Below are 19,547 nucleotides of genomic sequence, written 5' to 3'. Positions count from 1 at the left end.
TTAACTTCACCTTAGCAGAGATCAAATGGATAAACAAAATAAGCTTGTCATTTAGTTCAAACTTTAAGCAAGCAATAATAAAACAAAAAGTGAAAAGGGTCTCGGGGTACAGCCACTCCCCAGGTTCTGCAAAAGCTGGATATGAGGCTAATAAGGAGTGCACTGAGGTACAGAGGTGAGGAGTTGAACAACTGAAATCCGTTATTTAACCTTGGCGGAATGTCAGGCTCTAGCAGAGGAAAGGATCCCTGGCCAAAGACAGAGGGCGCTGATGTTTATACACACATAGCAGCAAAAGGTATACTTCGGACAACCCGCCCGTTATTTAAAAAGCTTAAGTGACCAAAAGTAATCTACCTGCTTTTGTTTTTCAAATGTATTCTCTTTGTATGGTGCAGACTGAAAATTTCCCACCCTGTTCCTGTGAAGCTTGAAAGCCATTCCATTCCAAGAGAAGCTTCTAGAAGATCAATTACTGATCAATCAATTACTGAACTCAGATCATCCCACAGCTGTGCTATCGTGCTCACAGAGACAGTTGACTATGTTTTACAATCATGTTGTGTCTTTGTTTTTCTAACTTTTATTTATTTAAAATGCAACAGGGCATACTTTCATTGTAAAAAATGTGGAACATATAGGTAAGCATGAAGAAAAAAGTCACCCACATTTCTTCCTCCCAGAGATAACCATTATTGTTACCTTTCAGTCCTCCTTCTCTTAATACATAATTTATATGTACAGAAACACAAATACATATTTAACAAAAATGGGATCATACTCTACAAATTCTTTTATAACCTATGTTAAAAACATCATTTCAATCAATTAAGTTACTCACACAACATCAGTTCTTGGTAGTCTGAGAGCCCTGCTCTCAACAGGTGGACACTGAAATTGATCTCAGTCTTTCATTATTATTATTATTAATTATTGCTGTAATAAAAAGATTTCTCTATATGTGTCTTGGAGTGCACTATTGTTTCTGTTAATAAACAGGCATCTTAAAAAAACAGTGGCCTCTGTACAAGGGATTTTGGGATTAAACATAGTTAAAGTTTATTTGTTTTTAGTAATAGGACTCCTCAGATTCATTAGTATGTTAATGCAGCTTTTGAATTCCAAAACACCTGACACCTACTCTCTCTCTCTCTCTCTTTCTCCCCCTATCCTCTGTCCAGGCTGGGATTAAATTAACATTTAGAACGTAAATTTCTGAGTTAAAGGGTCTGGTTTGTATTATTAATAATACTTCTTATTGCGATTTTATTTTAAACAGCACATATTATTGCTAATAATATCTATTTTTGCACTGAGATTAAATATATAGATACAGATTTGTCTATATATCTATATATCTAAATTTATATACATACACATATATATATATATACATATATATACATTTGTATCTCTTTATATATAGTTATATATCTGTCTTTTTTTTTTTTCCTAAATCTGTTACTTCTGTGTTTTGAGAGTGTTGAAGCTATGAAGGCTTTGGGAATATTTAAGGAAATTTATGTAGGCTTCTAGAAGATTTTGGAATCTTGTTCAGGAAACAGGGTAACCTGAAATTTTTCCTAAATCGTGTAGGAAAATCTGCTTGGCCTCTTTCCTTGAAGTGGGTTTGAAGGTAGCCACTAATAAGAGTGAAGACAAGTGATTCATGATAAAGTCCTTGAAATCTAGGCCATACCAGGTAAAATTCCCTAGGACCACGGCTAAGGGTGAGCCCTGTCTCAGGAAACCAGGCCAACGATTCTGAACATTCACCATATGGCCAAGAAAGGCTTCAAACTTTCTCAGTACGTTCTTAAGCAGCAGTACAATTAACACTATCAAACGTCTGGTAAACCCCGCTGGCCCAAAGTATAGCTTGATTCTTTAACATTCAGCCTTTTTAATTTCCCTGACACAAAGCTCCTGCCCTCTCTGTCTTGGTTCCAGAGGGAAAGAGCATTCCATACGTGGGGACTGTATCGGGCCACCAGGAGTGAGATTAACACTGCCACGCATTTGACGGGCAGAGTATCCGGGGAAATGAACTGACCCACAGCAAACCCACCTGGGTGAAAACACACCTACTTTTCTCAAAGAAAACTCTTGGCAGAGATCAAAACCAGCCACGTGGGCAGCCCAGAAAAGGTTTCTTGCCTGTAGGTACCGAGAGCCTTAAAAATTTCCATCTTGTTTGACCCTGTATTCTCACTGGGATCCGTGTTAAGAGAATAATCATACTATCCCACCAAAATCTTATGTGAATATATTTACTGAAACATTATTTAAATTAGTGAAATATAGTGCTGGGGAGATCCTAATGCTTCAAAACAATAAAAGGATTAAGTAACGACAGTATAGCTGTTCACTCACTGAATGCAGGCTCATAACAGCCTGAAAAGACTTATCAAGAATTTAATTAGTTTGAAATACATTAACGTGTGCGTGGGGTAGAATCACAACTATATAAAACTAAAACTTACAAAATACAAGTAAATTTTGAAATGCATTTTGAAAAAGAGTAAAAGAAACTATGTCAATATTTACCATGGTTGTCTTGGAGTGGTAGGTCCGTGGGCACATTTTTTTTCTGATCCCCCCCCCCAAATTTAAATACTAAGCATTCATTTTAACTTTTCAGTAAAAACAGCAATACACTTTGTTTTATTTAGCAGTTATTTCTAAGATCAATTGTATTTAAATACAATAATAGGACTTTTTTTTTTCTTTCCCTGAACCAATCTCATAAGTCCTATTGCAAAGAGATTCAGAGAAAAAAATAAAACCATATTCAGGTAGATGACTAATGGACTCCACATTTGTTCAGCTTAGGAGAGTCTAAGCACGTCTGTATATGGGAAATAAACCAAGGGAGGGATGAAAGTGGAAGGGTAAGAGAAACCACAAATGTACAGTGGTTTGCACAAATATGGGCTCAGAGAGGTGAAATTAGTGGGACAAGGTCACAACGGAAGTGGTGGCCCCAGGATTCAAATGTTTTCCTCCTTGGTACCTAGGGGACAGTAACATTTAACTCAAAAGTTGTGACATCTAAATGAACAACACCATTTCAGTTCGGCGTTTTGCACGAAGTGTTGGTAAGCACTCAGGAAATGACACTGGATGAAAGTGGATTGCCTCGTCAGAAATTGTCATGAGTTGAAAGCAGAGGACAAGCTCCTAGTTGAACAGCAAATAAAATCAGGAAAGCCCGAGGAAGACAGGGAGCCTCTTTCATCTGAATGAGGGATGGAGAGCCTCTATTTGCATATCCCTATTTCGAAAATTAAAAGAAGCTTTTATTCTCTCACACCTAAGAGGCAGGAGGGCATGGCCTTGTAAACAGATCAGTTTGGAAGCAAGACAATCTCTCTGAGTGGTGTGGCATATTTCATAAAAGGAGACAGTACTGCAGCTAGTGGGCTAAATACATGAACAGAAGCAGCTCCGGTGTTGGTTTTGGTCTTTGCAAGTCATTTAGACCAGGTCCGTATTTGTCCTACAATTGGTGATTGACAAGGAACAAAAAGAAGGGTGTTCTCTGACTGAATAGATAAAGAGATAATAGCTAAAGAGATAGGTAATAGGTAAAGAGATAGTAGCTTGGCTGAACCAATGTTTTTTTTTACCCAAACCAAATGTAGACTCACCCAGAAGTGCCCCTGGAATTAACATTGTGAACTTGGTCCAGTGGGGGCCATGAAAGTCAAAATGCTTATGATTTAAATAAGGAGACTGGCTGCTTGGGGTTATTTTATATAAATAGTTATAGATTGTGACAACAAGAAGTTAAAATACATTTAAAAAATTAAGTGGCAATATTCAGCACTGATAAGGTTGTAAAAAAACAGAAACACACACGTTCTGCTGGTTGTAACCCTTTCATATAGCACATGTCAATATACAGCAGGGGCTAAATAAGAGCTCTTGGACCTAGTAGTTTCAGCGGTGACAAGGTATGTGGAAGAGGTAAATGAATAGCAGGGAAAAGTCGCATGCATAAAGATACTAACTGAGCCATTAGTTCTAACCACACAAGAAACTAGAAATAACCTAAAGTTTCCATAGTACGATTTTCCAAATAAGAACCCACCAGCAAGATCTATTAGGTATCCATTAAAATAACTGTGAAAACTGAGACATAAGATAATTTGGGAAGGAGGGATAAGAAAGGGGTATGAAACCAAATAATATGAAGACTTGAAAGGTAATTACAAAAAAAATCAGTGTTAGAATGGTCATATTTGAGTCTTCCTTTTTCTTTTTAAAAATTGCCCTTTTTTGGTAAATGCATCTTCATCGACAGACAGTTTTTTTCAGTGATCTTGTGGATATTTTGTGATATTATTTAGTATTCCAAATTTCAGATTGGTTTGGTGGAATGGTGACAGACTCAAAGAGTTAACACAGGAAATAACTTGCTATTTTAGTTTCTTTTTAAAATGTAAACTACTGAAAATGGTACCTGCTGCTGACCAGAAAGGGCAGCCATTTTGCAAGCCAAAGCTTTCTGGCCTAGTGCTGACCTTAATGAAAGTAATCAGGCCTCCTTCATTGAAGTTCAAAACAAAACCACCCATAACCCCATTTTAAAGAGCAAAACCACAAGCCACAGCTTCAGTCATTGCCGGGGATGCTTCAATTTCTTATTTCCTATTGATAAGTTGCAGAAAGGCCTCCCGTAATCAGCCGTGAAAGTGGAAACTGGCTGCCTTTTGGGTTTAAAGACACTTAGGGAGAGAGAGAGAGAGAACAACTCGAAAGAAAACGACCATAGAGAAACGGGCTCACTTTTCCCATTCTGGGTGATTCTATGGCATTGGGGCAATGGTGGGGAACTCTAGACACTGAGGCCATTAGAAGTTAAACCCAGGACAACATGGCCCTACGCAGACCTAATTACAACCAGAACAGGAAAAGGGGTCTACAGAGCTGAAACCAATATTGCTGGATAAATGGCATTTACAGAAACAATTTATACAATTTATATGAGGCATTGGGCACCAGGACGAGTGCCAGATCCCATGCTTGGGTAGGAAGCCAAATAGTCTTCCTTTGTGAATAATTCACCCACTGTATAATGTGTGTCTACTGCCGGCTTATAGGCGACCCATTAAACAGTGGGATGTATTGGAAGGTACACGGTATAGAAGCATTGGACCTGAATTTGAATACTGACTCTGCTACTCCTCAGCTATGGGACTGTGGGTAGGACACTTTGTAAACCTCATTTTCATCATCTGAGCGTAAAATAAGACGAGTTTGATTTGCCTAGACCAGCCACTGGCACATAGTAGGTGCTCAATAAATAGTATCTGCAATTAGTAGTAGTGATAATGGTAGAGTAGGAGCATTCTTATATACAGTATATATTACATATACATCACATATATCTATATAGCTATCTATATCTACACACAGGCATCTATCATGACAGATGGTGAACAAGTCTTGGGATTTGAATACGCTGAAAAAGGAGTGAGGCTTTATGCCACTCACTTGCTCACCTGTCCAGGAATTGCCCCCATGAAATTAGCCAAGGAGGTACGAGGCAGGAGAAATGGCTCACAGAGACTGGCATGTCTGATTGGGTGGATTCTGGCTATGGTGGGAAAGAGGAGGTCTGGATATATAGTTCTGGGGCCTCAGTTTATCTTCAAATACCCTGGAGGACTTTTGATAAAGTTGGTTAGGATCTTGTGCACTGTGAAGACTCCAACAGACGTGAGATGTAAGTTCCTTTGTAGCAGGAACTGTGGGAGAGGTTACCCTAAACTCTGAATTTCCACCATGTAGCATTCAGCACGTTTGTTGAATGACTGATTGTTTGAAGACTTAGTTTATCTGATTTAGGGAACTTCTTGATTTAGGGCAATACTCACCTCCCCTTGTCAAGTTCCTCCCAAACCTTATCTTACCTGCCTGGTGCAGGATCCATACAGGAATCAGTCAGGACATCCCTTAACAGAGCCAGGAGGCAGGCAGCCAGCAGACCCTCCCTCGGGGTCTCTGATATTTCGGACGTCACCTTGGCTGATGGTCCTCCAACATCTCCTTGGCCTGCCTTAGCTTTCACCTTCACCGAATGCCTAAAGCTTAGCTAGAGTCAGACTCTGCTCAGCCTGAGACCTTCAGGTGGTGCATCTTATGGGAAAGGGTATGTCCAACTCGTTGAAGGAGCTGTGGCCTTGGTGAAGGGAAGCTGCATGACTTTGGAATCAAACCAACCCAAGTGAGAATTGCAACTCTGCCAATTATGAGCTGTGTGGACAACGGCAAATTATAAAACCTCTTGGCCTCAGTTTCTTCATCTACAAGACAGGAAGCGAAGGACCACCTGGCAGGGTTGAGGTCACATTAGACCTTAGCACGGTGTGTGGCTTGAGCTCATCCTCAACGAATGATGGGGACTGTTTTCATGAACCTGGTCACCAAAGATCATTCTTCCCTTCAACGGTTATTTATTAAGTACCTACTATGTGACAGGAGCAGTTCGAGGTCCTGTGGCCACAGGCGTGAACAAAACAGACAAATCTAGTGGAGTTTATATTACAGGTGGTGGGGAGAGGAAATAATAAACAGATACATAATGTGTCCAATAGTATTAAGTGTTGTGGAGAAAACATAAAGTGTTAGGAGTGAGTGGGCAAGTGGCGTTCCACCATGAATGCAGTCACCTCATCAGAAAGGGGGTAACATTAGAGCAGAGACCAGAATGCAATGTGAGGGGAAGCCATGCATGTCTCTGGATGGAAAGCATTTCAACAGAAGGGACAGCAATATAAAGACCTTGAGCAGGGAGGGTGTTTGGCATAGTTCAAGAACACAAGAAGGTAGGAGTGGCTGCATATAGTAGGTGAAGACTAAGTGCTAGAACAGGACATCAGAGAGCAAGCTGGGGGTAGATTATGAAAGAAATCCTAGGCTATGGTAAAAAATGTGAACTTGACTCAGTGAGATGAGACGTTGTATCAGTTAGCATTTGCTGCATAACAAGTAATCCTAAAACTGTGTGGATTCATATAACACACTTTTAATTTTTGCAGTCTGTGGGTTGACTGAGGAGTTTTTATTCATTTATTTTTTTCTTATAAATGTTGGTTCAGCTGGGGCTGGATAGTAGGGATGGCATGTCTAACAGTTAGCTTGATGCCAGTTCGGATAGTGACCAGGTATCTCTTATCATCTGGCAGGCTAGCCCAGGCCCATTCCTATGAGAGTGGTTGCCAGGTTCCAAAAAGCAGCAAAAAAAGGGCAATCCCCAATGCACAAGCACTTTTCCAACTGGCCAAGGCAAGTCACGTGGCCAAGGCTAGAGTTCACGTGGGAGAGGATCACTCACAGTGTGGAAACTGGGAGGAGAATTATGATGGTCACTTTTGCAAAGAGTCTACCTTAGAAGCATTGGAGAGTCTGGACCAGGAAACTGACATGAGCGGATTCATAGTTTTATAGGATCTATGATAATCAGGATTTTGCATGGGAGAATATAGCCAGATAGGAGGGTGAGGCCAGGCTGTGGGCCACTGGAAAGCAATGGTGTTTGACTGGACTGTGCCAAAGAGCCAGAGGCCAGACATTCATGATGTTGTGTGGCCTGAAGCTGCCATCATCAGGAGGAGAAACAGTGATACCCTACCCTCACCTTCCTGGTATTTCAGCAAAAGCATTCTCTCCATCTAGCCAAGGTGGACTTTCTCACATCCTTGCTGGAATGGCCTGGACACCTTGGTGGAAGTGAAAAAGGGATGAGTGGGAAAGAGCTTCCAATCCACTGCCATGCAAATACATAGAGATATTCTCTAATCAGCAAGAAATTTACAATTACAGGGGGAACAAACCATTGTGGACTGACATAACCCACTCTAAGTAATAACAAAACCTCTTTAGGTGAAATTGAACAATAGTCATTTTTCTCTTCTTGCTTTCTTCCACAGAAAATATGAAGCTGGCATGCTAATCGCGTGAAGACAACTTGGCCCACAGACAGCCACAAAGCACAAAAACAAAACACACTCAGAGAAGAAACAAGAATGGTGTTTTCCTGGCGTCTACAAGAAGCGCTTTATTTTTCTTCTAGATTTCTTTTCTAAAAAAAAAAAAAAAAAAACTCCCCGGGGGGGAAAAAAAAAACCTCCAAAACTGAAACAAACATTTAAAGACACGATACCAACTTCAGATGATAATATTTCAAGCATGTTCTTTTATTAAGCATAGGAAGAGAGGAATAACAGGAATTTTAAGCAGAATGCTAAAGCGGGAGCACCAAGAAGCTGTGAACCTCCACCATCGAGCTGCTTCTTGAAACTGTGAAGGAAGAATGGAGGGAACGACTTCTTATCCCCCAAATTATCCTGTAAATTCTTAAGGACACAGTGTTTCCTTCTTTTCCTGCCTGTTGAGGTTTTGAGGGAATGCTTGGCAAAATTTGTTATAATGTCGAAAGAATGGTTTGTATAGTTTGGCAAGGGAGTCAAAGGACCAGTACGTTTGTGACCCACTAGCTCTGTCTATCCCACCATTTCTCAGTGTCATCTCCATCTAAACTGGCTGGAACAAGGCTCAGAGCTCTCTCCCCAGTAGTTGCCAAACCCGCTTAGATTTGGTCAGGATGAATGAAACAATTATCTCCTGGATCTATGTGGCATAGAAGGATAAACACTCGCTTTTTCTTCGCTAAGTAGGAGAAAGCCAGTTCCTGGCTACAGTGTGGCCATGGCGGGCTGTGGAGGAGGTGGTGGCTTGTGGGGGTAGGGTGGACAGAGGGGGCACCAGGCTATTCTAAATAGTGAGAGAGAATTGTTTGTGCTTGTGCAATGAGAAAGGAACCTGCATACCAATGCATTGTTCACTTTGAAACAGGCCACCACCAGGAAAGCAAAGGGACCCAAGCCTAAGCCAGCCCCAGGAGACAGAGACTGTCCCTTTACCCCTGGAATTAATTCCCTGCTTCCCATTGGTACTTCAGAGGTGCCCTTCTGTTGTGAGCACTCTGATTTCCTTTGCTCTGGCGGATCTGTGTTGGAGGGACATGGAAAGGCCCCTGGATAGTAAGTTGGAAGGGGTCCAGCATTGGCAGTGACGTATGTGTGCACACACAGGGTGGGGGTGTGTGCCGAGGCTTGCCGGAGTTCCCACTTAGCTGGACTGGCTGCCAAGTGCTTCCAGGATCAGCCTCTCGCTGAGCGTCCACAGGGCCCGGGCCGTCTCTTCACTCTGAGCTTCTGGGGAGGGCAGGCAGCGACAGCAATTGTTGAAATACATCCCTCCCAGGCCCTCAAGTTCAGGGGCAGCGGCACAGTAGACCGTGGTGGCAGCTCCTTGTTGCTGAAAATCAAAGAAAAAAGACCAAAAAAAAATTTGTTTGTTTGTTTTCAAGAAAAGAAGTGATCAGATGACTCTCTTCTGACTGGGAATTAGCAAGCCTCTTCCTACTGGGTTCAGTTGCAACTGGATCACAGCATGGTAAAGGGGACTGAACTCGGAGTACAGCACTGTAAAAGGTAGGATGTGACCACTCTGGAAAAACGAGTTCATAAACCCCACTTGTAGGGCTGGTGTGACTTTTTACGCCTCGTATAGGAAAAGGCTTCGAAAAGAAATACACAAATCAATAAATCATGTCAGATGTCTCTTCCCAGCAAAGAGAAGAAGATGGTATCCTTTTGAACATGCAAGAACAAATTCATCCAACCCCTTGATTTCTCAGTGCATAATGTATTTTGACACCAAGATGTTTCTAGAACCTTCTGTCTGAATTAAACCAACCACTCTAATAATGGCCCATCAGGTAGAACAACTCAAGGACTGGTACCAGAACTTTCCTCTTTTCTTTGCCCATGGTGCTGCTAAGGGGAAGGGTTTGCAATGCTGTGTTAAAATGTTTAAAACACATATACACATATTCCCTGCCATATATACATGCCTCATACAGACACATGACAGGCTTATTAACTCATCCAGATCTTGTGAAAACCTGCTTTTAAATGTCATATTCATCCTGTACTTGCAATAGGACAGTGGCTTCGAGGGTACATTTCTTCCTAGCCGACTTCAAAATGCAAGTTGCCAGGAATGCAATTGATCACTTTCGATTCACCTTTTGAGTAACAGTTGTCGCTGTAGCTAAGGATGTGTGTGCCGATGGGGCACCATATCATCTGGGCTGACAGAATACTGTCAAGGATGCTGTAAGGAGGGCAAGAAATCACTTGGCTTTGCAAGCCGTAATTAAAAATAATAGGCTGGTGTTCATAGGGACACATGGTAGGCATGGCGCTAATTTGGAACCAATACAGTTTATCTGGCATCTTATGATTATTTATGTGCAGCACAGCACTTATTGTACCACCTAATTATAGGTTGATGGGGGAGGGGGAGACTGCAGAAGAGGATGGAGAAAGGTAACTAAGGATAAGGTCACCATAGGAAAACATTAAGGACGTTTGATGGAGGGGGAAATTCGTTTCCATCACCATCCAAAGTTTACCTTTGTTGCGGTGGTGGTGGTTTGTTTGCCCCTACAGGGTTTAAATTGTGCCCGAGCAGAGTGCTTAATGGAAAATCATACCCCCAAATAGTTTGGTTTGCACTCACTATGATTACACTCTAGAACCATTGGGAGCCGAGGTCATTCTGAAGATCGGGTCTCAGGTGTTATAATTTTAGGAAAGTGCTATGAAGCAGACTTGGGTTTTCTTTGTTTGTTTGTGTATTGGGGGAGACTTCAGAGTCAGAGTCTGTTGTCATATGTGAATTAATGTGAAAACCAAATGGTCAATTACAGTAAGGGACATGATGGTGAGGCAGGGTGGTGGGGAGGGGCATAGAGGCTTGAGTTCTGATAATGACTGGCTGTTTGGCTCTCCTGGACAAGTCCCATTACTCCAGAGTGCGGACACCTGACATGACTTGAACTTAATTAAAAAACAATCGGTCTGTTACCTCCCCAACCCCCTCACCATGTCCACTCCCCGTAGAGCCTGTTATTTTCTTGGATTCATCTGTTTGTGTTTTTTTTTTTTTCAAATTGATTTGTGTGGCTCAAGTCTAATGGAAATAAGTGCACATCATCCAAATTTTCTTTCACTGAATTATTATTCCTAATAACCCTTAGCTTAGCACCTGGCACAATTATCTAAAGAATTCAAGAGGTTTATCTGACTCCTTGCATCTCATGTGGGGGAAAAAAGGAAGCCAAATGCTTGTAAAGACAAACTGAAGAATGGAGATGCTCATCCCTCTCCCTCAAGCCAGATATCATCTTGGCCTCGATTCTTAGCAGTTCAGGTGGAGATGGCGTTTTTGCATAAGTTTCTGGATATCTGTCTTAGATTTCCATTTTACTTTGCAGCTGCCAAAACCACCAGAGTAGTCAGGTGATTGCCATGAACTTCCAAGGGGTAAGAGAATCCAGTCAGCCCATCCCAAAACCCAGGCTCCCCAATCCCACTCGAGAGTCGTGATAGCATCAGCATTTCTACGTCACGCAAACTGTCCTTTCACAATTCTACCACTCCTGAGAAAAGACTGAAGTAGGCCACTTGGGAAAAAAAGCCAAAAGCGGAATTCTTTCAGACCCAATGTAATATTTTGCCACTGGGACCTTCTAAAACGATATCATGTTGCACTTTTGCATTGTTGGGATGGTATTTCTGCAAATAAATTCTGCAATTACATTATTTCAGAATCGAGTTGATAAGAGAGCTGGGGGCATGCATGCTCCCTCCGTGGAAGCTGAAAACAATTGCAATTGACCTCATTTCAGGTAAATTTTCAGTTGGGTACCATGCTGAAAACCATAAATTTTAGAAAAGCCCAGTCTTTCATCAGGAGTCGGCTTTTATTTTTTTGCCATTAGGCTCGGGGTGATTCACAATCTTAATGCCATCACAAGTGGCTCTGGCTTTGTGGAAGAACACAGTACAGAAGGAGCAGCTGAAAGCAAAGCCTATCTCCTCCATTTGGAAGATCAACTGTGTACATTTGGCCAAGTCTCCCTCTCTGATTCATGATAAGTTCAACTGGTACTCGATTGACTTTCCTTTCTTGCTGGACAGTGAAGAAGTAATGATATATTTTAGTCCCCAGCTCACTTTCAGCTTCTTGGGGAATTCTCTTTTCAGCTGTATCAATGGCAGCCTCTGAGTGACATCTTTCTATGAGTGGCTGTGACGACAGTTTAAGAACAAGTTCTAGCTTTTGGCTCATCAGCTTTTTAGCCTGCCCGTCATCAGAATGACACTGAGCCACATTAGGGAAATCTCAGTAAATACCTAAGCCGGTACTGTGGATACAAGATAAAAGATTTTAAAACTGATTTTAAAAAAAATTAAAAGAGCGCTTTAATCAGTGTCAAATGACTTTCATGCCACTTTTTGGACCATCAATACATTATTCCGAAAAGATGAAAGAGCCACATGAAGGAAACAATGTTATCAACTCTTATAAAATATCTGAAGCAATGTCTACGAGTTGTCACTATTGTTCACTGATCCATTGTGATAAAATAACAGCAATACCTTGACACATAAACACTGGCTGGAGCTGTGGGTCCCCCTAAATGAGTTTTAAGAACAATTTATCAGCAGCCTGTAGGACTTCCGCAGTTGCTGCTCTTGGGAGCCTGGGCGCGGCATCTCCATTCTGTAGCGTTGGCGATGAGTTAGGGTGTGGATGACACAGGACTGAGAATTTCTGGGAAGCCCAGTAGCATCTTTAATCATGCCTGAATGCCATTTCTGATCGAGTCAAACATTTTCGAGCTGCCAGAGGAGAAGTGTGTCATCAATCTTTATAGCATATGTAAAATTACCCAGGATTCTTGTGTATAGGATTAAGTTAAAAGTATTTTGGTAATAGGGGTTCATCATTCTCTTTCAGAAATCATTTGTCAGACTTGCAGCACAATCGTCAACTGCAGGAAGGTGGGATTTAGAAAGCAGTTGCTGTTTATTTATAGTTGAGGCCCTGAGATCTAAACTGTCCATCCTTCCCTAACCTTTGTTAGACTGAAAATATTAAGTAGCCGCTTTTCATCAACATTTATTTGATAACTGCTAGCCATCAATTTGTAGCTGTCAGCATGGAATAAAAATGAATATTGACTTTTAAAGGAAAAGGTATAGAGTTTCTAATAAACAATATATGGTAAAGTAAAAAAAAAAACACACACCCATGTATTGATATCTGTAATGCATTGATTAGTACTCTAATATAACTTACGTTTTAATAAGGACACATATTACACGATTAATGTTTGGTTCCCAAGTTTCTCTATTTTAAAGTGCATGCTTATTTAAAAGAAAGAATAGATTATGTCTTAAAGTAGATTTAACTATGAGATGTATAAAAACATAGACACTGTCACCAAATATCTATATAGTTAACGATTCTGTGAATGGTAGATGTTCTAAAATTGCTTTATTACAGATGTACTGATACCAGGAAGTTACACAGATAACAATGAATGAGTCAATTTACTCAAAAGGTAAAGTTGTGTAAGGGACCATGTCAGGAAACTTAGACTCGGCTTGGGACCCCAAGGGCAGGGCAGGGAACCCTTTGGGAAGAGGGGAGTGATTGTTGGACTGAATTCCTGGGACAAAGATGTGATCTGAAAGTGAGCAGGTGGAGCAGGAAGAGAAGACAGGTGCCTCTTCAAACTCTAAGAGCTTTCCCTGTTACTCAGCTGGGGTCTGCCAAGCAAAGCGAACACTTCACAAAGGCAAAACCAGGGGCTCTGTGAATATGGCAGAATAACTTATCACGGAGCCTTTGCAGAGATAGAAAGCAAGCACACGTATCGCAGGTGGAATAAAGGTCTGCCTCCACACCCTGTCTGTCTGTCCCTGATTCCAGTAACAGTCCTGAAAGAGAGTTTATAACCATCCTACTGGGAAAGTGCAGTGCTGTGTTTTGGAGTTCATCTCTGGATACCTTGGTGCTTGGTACACAACCGTTCCTCCAAAGCAATTATGGTTCTCAATCTCTGATTTGAAAGACAAACAAAACCAAGCTGCTCCAAAAGGTTATGAGTTCCCTACTTAACGGTCAGAGAACAATCTTCTGAGCTGACAAATGTGCCAGGAATTCTATTAGTTCATAGATTAATGCAGCTCGCACAGGAATGAGACTCCTGAGCTGTCCCCGTTCATGTGACCACAACCAACAAATCACCTTCCTCCTCCACTGCGATGCTTGTATAACTGAACTGATGGTCATGGAATAAATGCTAATCAACCGACACACCGACTTGCACCAAAATGAGGTGAGAGAATAGAAGAAGACAGAGAACTCAACTCCAGGGACTCTGTCCTCTGCCTCTCTAGTGAGTTGTTGCAAATGGGGACTTTTCGAGTGGTAACAATGTCTGGCCTTTCTAAGAGCTTACAATTCTTCAGGCCCCATGCAGAGAACTTGATAAGCAGGACATTGTCACCCCCACACAGCTTTAGCAACAAGGGGCCATTAATATCCCCATTTGAGAGAAGCCCCACTTAGTATCAGAGATCAAAAGCAACTTGTCCAAAGCTGCAAAATGATCACGCAGGTTGACCCACGCCAGAATTCATATCAGTTGCCAAGTATAACCTCCTGCCCAAATATGTGACACAAATATTTGCATATTGCCCATTCCCCGTTATGCATCTCCCATTGGGCTGAAATTTCCTTAGGAGGGCTTCTTTGCTTTCTTAGCCAAGTCATGTCTGGCCACAGTGTGACACCCTGACATGGCCTAAAAGTAAATGTGTTCACCTGAGAAATGTTAAAAGGAGATTTTTTTTTTCTTCCCATTGTTGATTGAGTCAGTGAACTAAATGGAAATTATATCCATTTGGATTAACAAAAATGAGGATTCAGCGAAACCTCAGAAGATCCAATAGCAAATGACCCTTTGCAAAAAGGTCGCCTGATTCAAATGCCACCTCCTGGTGCCAGATTTGCCCAGCTAAGGAAACTACGCTTGGATGAGAGACTTTTTTTCACAGCATAAACTGAACCACATCAAAAACCAGTTGAAACCTAAGCAGTCTCCACCTTATAAATTTGTGTACATGTAAGATGAGTGTGGTCTTTTGGTGGATAGTATCTGACACATTCGGTCTGTTTGCAGGGGATACTCCCCTCGTCATCCTCCCCTCGTCAACCTCCCCCAGTTAATTCCTAACAGATGAGTTCCTACAAATTCCCAACAACTGATTCCTACAAAGGCTTCAAACCCTGCAGGCTTAGATACATACAACGACTTCCTGTAGGCACGGGAATGGAACTTTCCTTGTAGCCTGCAGGAGTTTTGCACACAGGCTGTTCTTAGCGTTTACTACACAAGGGAAGTAGACTCAATTTCTCAAACAGAGAAAGTGCAGAAGAGCAGGAAAGTGGAGATTTGCTTTTCACTGTGGAGGCCTTCAAAGTCTGAAAGCATGTGGGGAGATTTGGATCGCATTTAGATGGTTAGCCTCACAGAAGAGAACGTGCCGGCTCGAACACAATGGACTATGACAATATGGATACTTCCTTCTTGTCACAAGGCAACGGTTTCTTTGCTAAAAACAGGTTCACAAGTGAGAAAAACCTCAGAAGTTCCTTTTCAGTTGATTGTCATACCCCAGGTGACACTGGGGTCCAGTCTAGGAGAAGGGCTTGATCACAGTTCTCTCTGTGAGCAATGGGATATGCCGATTCATTGTCACCCATGCCGTTGGTCCCAATATGGGCCACAGCCCCAAATTGCAAAGGATATCTTGAGTGGAAAGCTTGAAGGGGAACAAAGGTGACACAGCTTTCAAAGAACAGCTGCATGTTCACGGGCCTCCATCTGGAAGAACTCTCAAGGTGACACAGAGCCTTTTCTGTTTGCCGTTGAGGCAGCCCAAAAGGTATGCCTCCCCAAGTCAGGCTAGAAAGACCACATCCGACAAAAGACATTCCTTTCTAGCAAGATCACTGTGGGGTTTTAAGAGATTGACTTGAAGACTAGGACAGAATGAGCTGGAAAGTCAGGAGTGTCGCTGTTTGTCTTCTGAGAAATATCTAGAGGAACAAGCTCAGAGCCCAGGATGGAAAGAATATGCTTGCCTTCGTTAGTCTAAAGTTTGGGGGAGGGATAGGCAGCCAGTTCCCACTCACGCAGAGGTCCAAAGCCATGTTTGTTTTGGTAAGGCCAGGCAGAGGAGGATTTTCACTTCGGCCATCGGCAGGATTCAAGAGCAGAGTGACCGGGGTAAGCTTTCGGGACCTGTGTTTTCAATTCGACGAACTGTTCCAAACTCTCCCTTGAAATAAATAAGGCCCTTTTCATACTTTCTGAGTGTTCCAGAATCCTTGCCATATATGTTCCAAGGGTTCCATGGCAGATTTATGTCTGGTCCCAACAGAGTGGAGGCATACCATTTAGAATGAGTTCATCTTTCTGGGACCTGGAGTTATTCTGTTATTCTTTGATGGAGTGGGCGGCACTCCTCTGAATGAGGGAAGGAAAAGGAATGGCTTAGTCTAGTGCAGGCGGGTGATGTTATTCATGTGTGTTCTTCCTTCCGTTTGGGCCTGCCAAAGATATTCTAGACCTGACTGGCCCGAGAGATGGTCTCATTACAAATAAGAGAAGATGTCATTGACCGTCTTATATCCTTTAAAGAATTCCTTGGGCATTCCCTGCCAGTGCGGCCTGGAATGCCCACATTGCTCAAAATACCGTTTCTTTTCTAAAGGGTTTTCTTTTGCTGGGATGGAAAACTGCAGTGGGGTAGCCATTCTTCCATGGTTTGGTTTGAAACGGCGAAGCAGAAGAGCCATAGAAATTTGCCACCAAAATAAGCATCATCCTTGCACACGTGACAAATCTGACGGTCCTTTACTGAAATTGTCCAACCGGGCCACCTCAATGCTACCGCTGAAGGAACTACTGAGTGTTTCTGAGAGATAAAAGAAGGTATTTCACTCGTGTTAATTTGAAACATTTTACATTTTTACTCTACGTCTTTAACCTCGGTTATAGCTAACTCTGGATAATGTATATAAATGTATGCCTCTGTATTTGCCATGTATACTGATAGAAACCTTTGAAACTATTGCCAGGCAGAATTAATGGGTTCAGTTCTAACAGAATAGTGCAAAGAAGATCTTCATAGCACAGGTCAAACCAAAAGCTCCCCCTTTCCCTTCTGTGTTGTCACTCTGCAGAGACGACCTGCCACATTGGCCCTTTTAGAAAACCAAGAACTGACTGTTTTTGTGAGCAGGCATGATTTTAGGGCAACCCCCAAACAAGCTGTTCGTTTAGATTTTAAGGTTGACAGTTCATTTATACCAGGGGTGTCCAAACTTTTTTCAACGTTTTTTTACCAAGGGCCATGTGCAGTAAAATACACAAACAGCCGGGCCACTCACTAGAGGTGAAGTACATATTGCCTCACCTGGTTTATTTAAGAAAACTAAATATATTTTTGGAATTTGCTGCGGGCCAATTAACAATGGATTGCGGGCCACAGTTGGCCTGTGGGCCGCAGTTTGGACACCCCTGATTTATACCTAGGTCTCATATACATGTATATTCTACAACGTTGTACTGAAAAGGCACTGGTGGGGCGGGAGGTGAATAAAACCCACAGGGCATTCTGATGGGGCCCCATCATGGTAAGAAATTAACTTTGAACTCTGTCACCCAGAAACAAATGAAGACAATGGACGATGCAGTAATTCAGGTCTCAGAGGCAGGCCCCCATATCCAGCCCCACCATTTCAAATCGAGCCCATCTGCATTAGGTTTGTGCATTTTCATAGGGAGCTCACGCGCACAGATCATTTCTCAGGCTCAAAGATGCTAGCCTTGTTAATATTTCATTTAGAACACACTGCGGAGAGTGTCTCATTTATATGACTTCCATAATTAATGGTGATAGCTTAGGTACTGCCTTTATACAGAGAGACCTCGTCACAGTGGTCGATGGGTAATGAGAAACAATAGGTATTTCATTCACCAGCAGCTTGTTGCTAGTTAGTAGGAAATGATCATGTATGCTGTTGCTTTAATTGCCAGGGTAAATAATTCTGCCTCTAGTATTAGTGAACATTTTAAAGCACTTGATACAAATAGACTAGAAACAAAACAAACACACAAAAAAATTACCTTGATTATGTAACACCTTAGCATAGAAAATGACAAAGGTATGTCTTTTTTTAAAATTGCATTCTATCATGCAAATATTATCTAAATATGCATGTACTGACTACTCATCTACTGTATTTTAGGAAATACAATTAGGCTGCCTTTCTCTTCTCCTACGTAGACTGTAAATAACTGTAGATCTTTCTCTTGTTTGCCTATGTAAATATATGTAAATACTAACAAGCTATGCATGCTGATATTCTAGGCAATTTCAGGTACTTTTATAATCTGAAGGCATGTACTTGAACTGGTTTGTTAAAAGAAAAAGAAAAAAAACCTCTCAAACTCTTTAAAGCTGAATAGAAATTAAAGATTTCTTCCTAGACTGTTGTGGCTTCTTTTGTTTGTCTTCTCATCCCTCAACCGAGTCCCCACTTGTAGGTTCTCTCACCTTTCTCCCAGGAGAGAGAGATACCTGGGAATGCACCAGGCCAGAGCAATGGCTGAATTCTTTGGGTTTTTACACACTTTCCTTGGGTTTTCTGAAGAATTTCTAGAATCATAAGATAAGTATCTTTGATTTTTTTTTTCTAGCAAAAGAATCTGGAGTGAAAAGAATTCATATTTATGGTTCCCCTACTGTGTGCCAAGACAGGGGCTAGGTGCTTTACATCCTCCAAAACTTACGAAAGGATCCTGTCATTCCTAATTCAATGACGCAGAAACTGACTCACAGCAAGATTAGTACTTGCCTAAAGTGACAGAATATTAAATGCTTCCAAAACTCCCATTCTTTCCTGTATACCAAGGCTCAGTCAACTTTGCAAAGATTTGGAGAGAAAATATTTTAGGTGCTGTGGGTCACACAGTCTCTGTCCCAACTACTCCTACCTGCCATTGTTGTTGTGAAAGCAGCCATAGGCAACACATACACAAATGAATGTGGGTGTGTTCCAATAAAACTTTATTTATCAAAACAGGCAGTGGGCCAGATTTGGGCTACAGGTCTCAGTTTGCCAACCTCTGCTCTACACCCTGTGAAAACGCAGTTACTCTTCCAGCAGCCTGTTAACATTTCCCTTTTGAGTATATGTTTGATGGACTGGGGAAAGCATTCGATCAATTGAAAATTCTCCATCTCTTCCCTGCCGGTAGCAACACTATTTGCAGAAGTCATAAAATAATAAGGAGGTGAGCAAAAATGAAGTCCCTTGAGCTTATAAATCAAGCTGTCTTCCTCAGACAAATCTCATTGCCAGGTTTCAATTTAGTTATCTTTTGTTTTCATAAATGGAGAGGGGAAAAAAAAAGAAGTATGAAAGACTAAGGTTAAAAAAAATGAAAGAAAGAAAGAAATCAAGCGACACTCACTCTTCAGTGAGGGGGAAAGAGGCTATTACCTCAGGTATCTATGGAAACCAAGCGGCACACAAACTTT

The 19,547-nt window shown here is 41.6% G+C and overlaps 2 protein-coding genes across 4 annotated transcripts in view; one reads left to right on the top strand and one right to left on the bottom strand.

Moving 5' to 3' along the window:
* Positions 1-9,330, top strand: part of MAF (MAF bZIP transcription factor) — a 335,012-nt gene extending 325,682 nt beyond the window's left edge. For 2 of the 3 annotated variants that reach the window (XR_013992108.1, XM_081030825.1), the window contains one exon: positions 7,938-9,330. Coding sequence is in view for 1 of the 3 variants with exons in the window: in XM_081030828.1 (XP_080886954.1) it covers positions 7,938-7,968 (31 nt within the window). In the remaining 2 variants the exon portion in view is untranslated. The remainder of the gene's footprint in view (positions 1-7,937) is intronic. The other variant, XM_081030828.1, reaches the window with a different exon arrangement.
* WWOX (WW domain containing oxidoreductase) overlaps positions 8,185-19,547 on the bottom strand; it is a 915,478-nt gene continuing 904,115 nt past the window's right edge. The window contains exon 9 of the mRNA XM_081030823.1: positions 8,185-9,327. Within this exon, the coding sequence (XP_080886949.1) occupies positions 9,139-9,327 (189 nt within the window). The 3' untranslated portion in view covers positions 8,185-9,138. The remainder of the gene's footprint in view (positions 9,328-19,547) is intronic.

This window comes from Rhinolophus hipposideros (genome assembly GCF_964194185.1).
Source record: "Rhinolophus hipposideros genome assembly, chromosome: 21".
NCBI lineage: Eukaryota > Metazoa > Chordata > Mammalia > Chiroptera > Rhinolophidae > Rhinolophus > Rhinolophus hipposideros.
The sequence above is the reverse complement of the archived record's forward strand: the minus strand, read 5'-3'. Positions and strand labels throughout refer to the sequence as shown.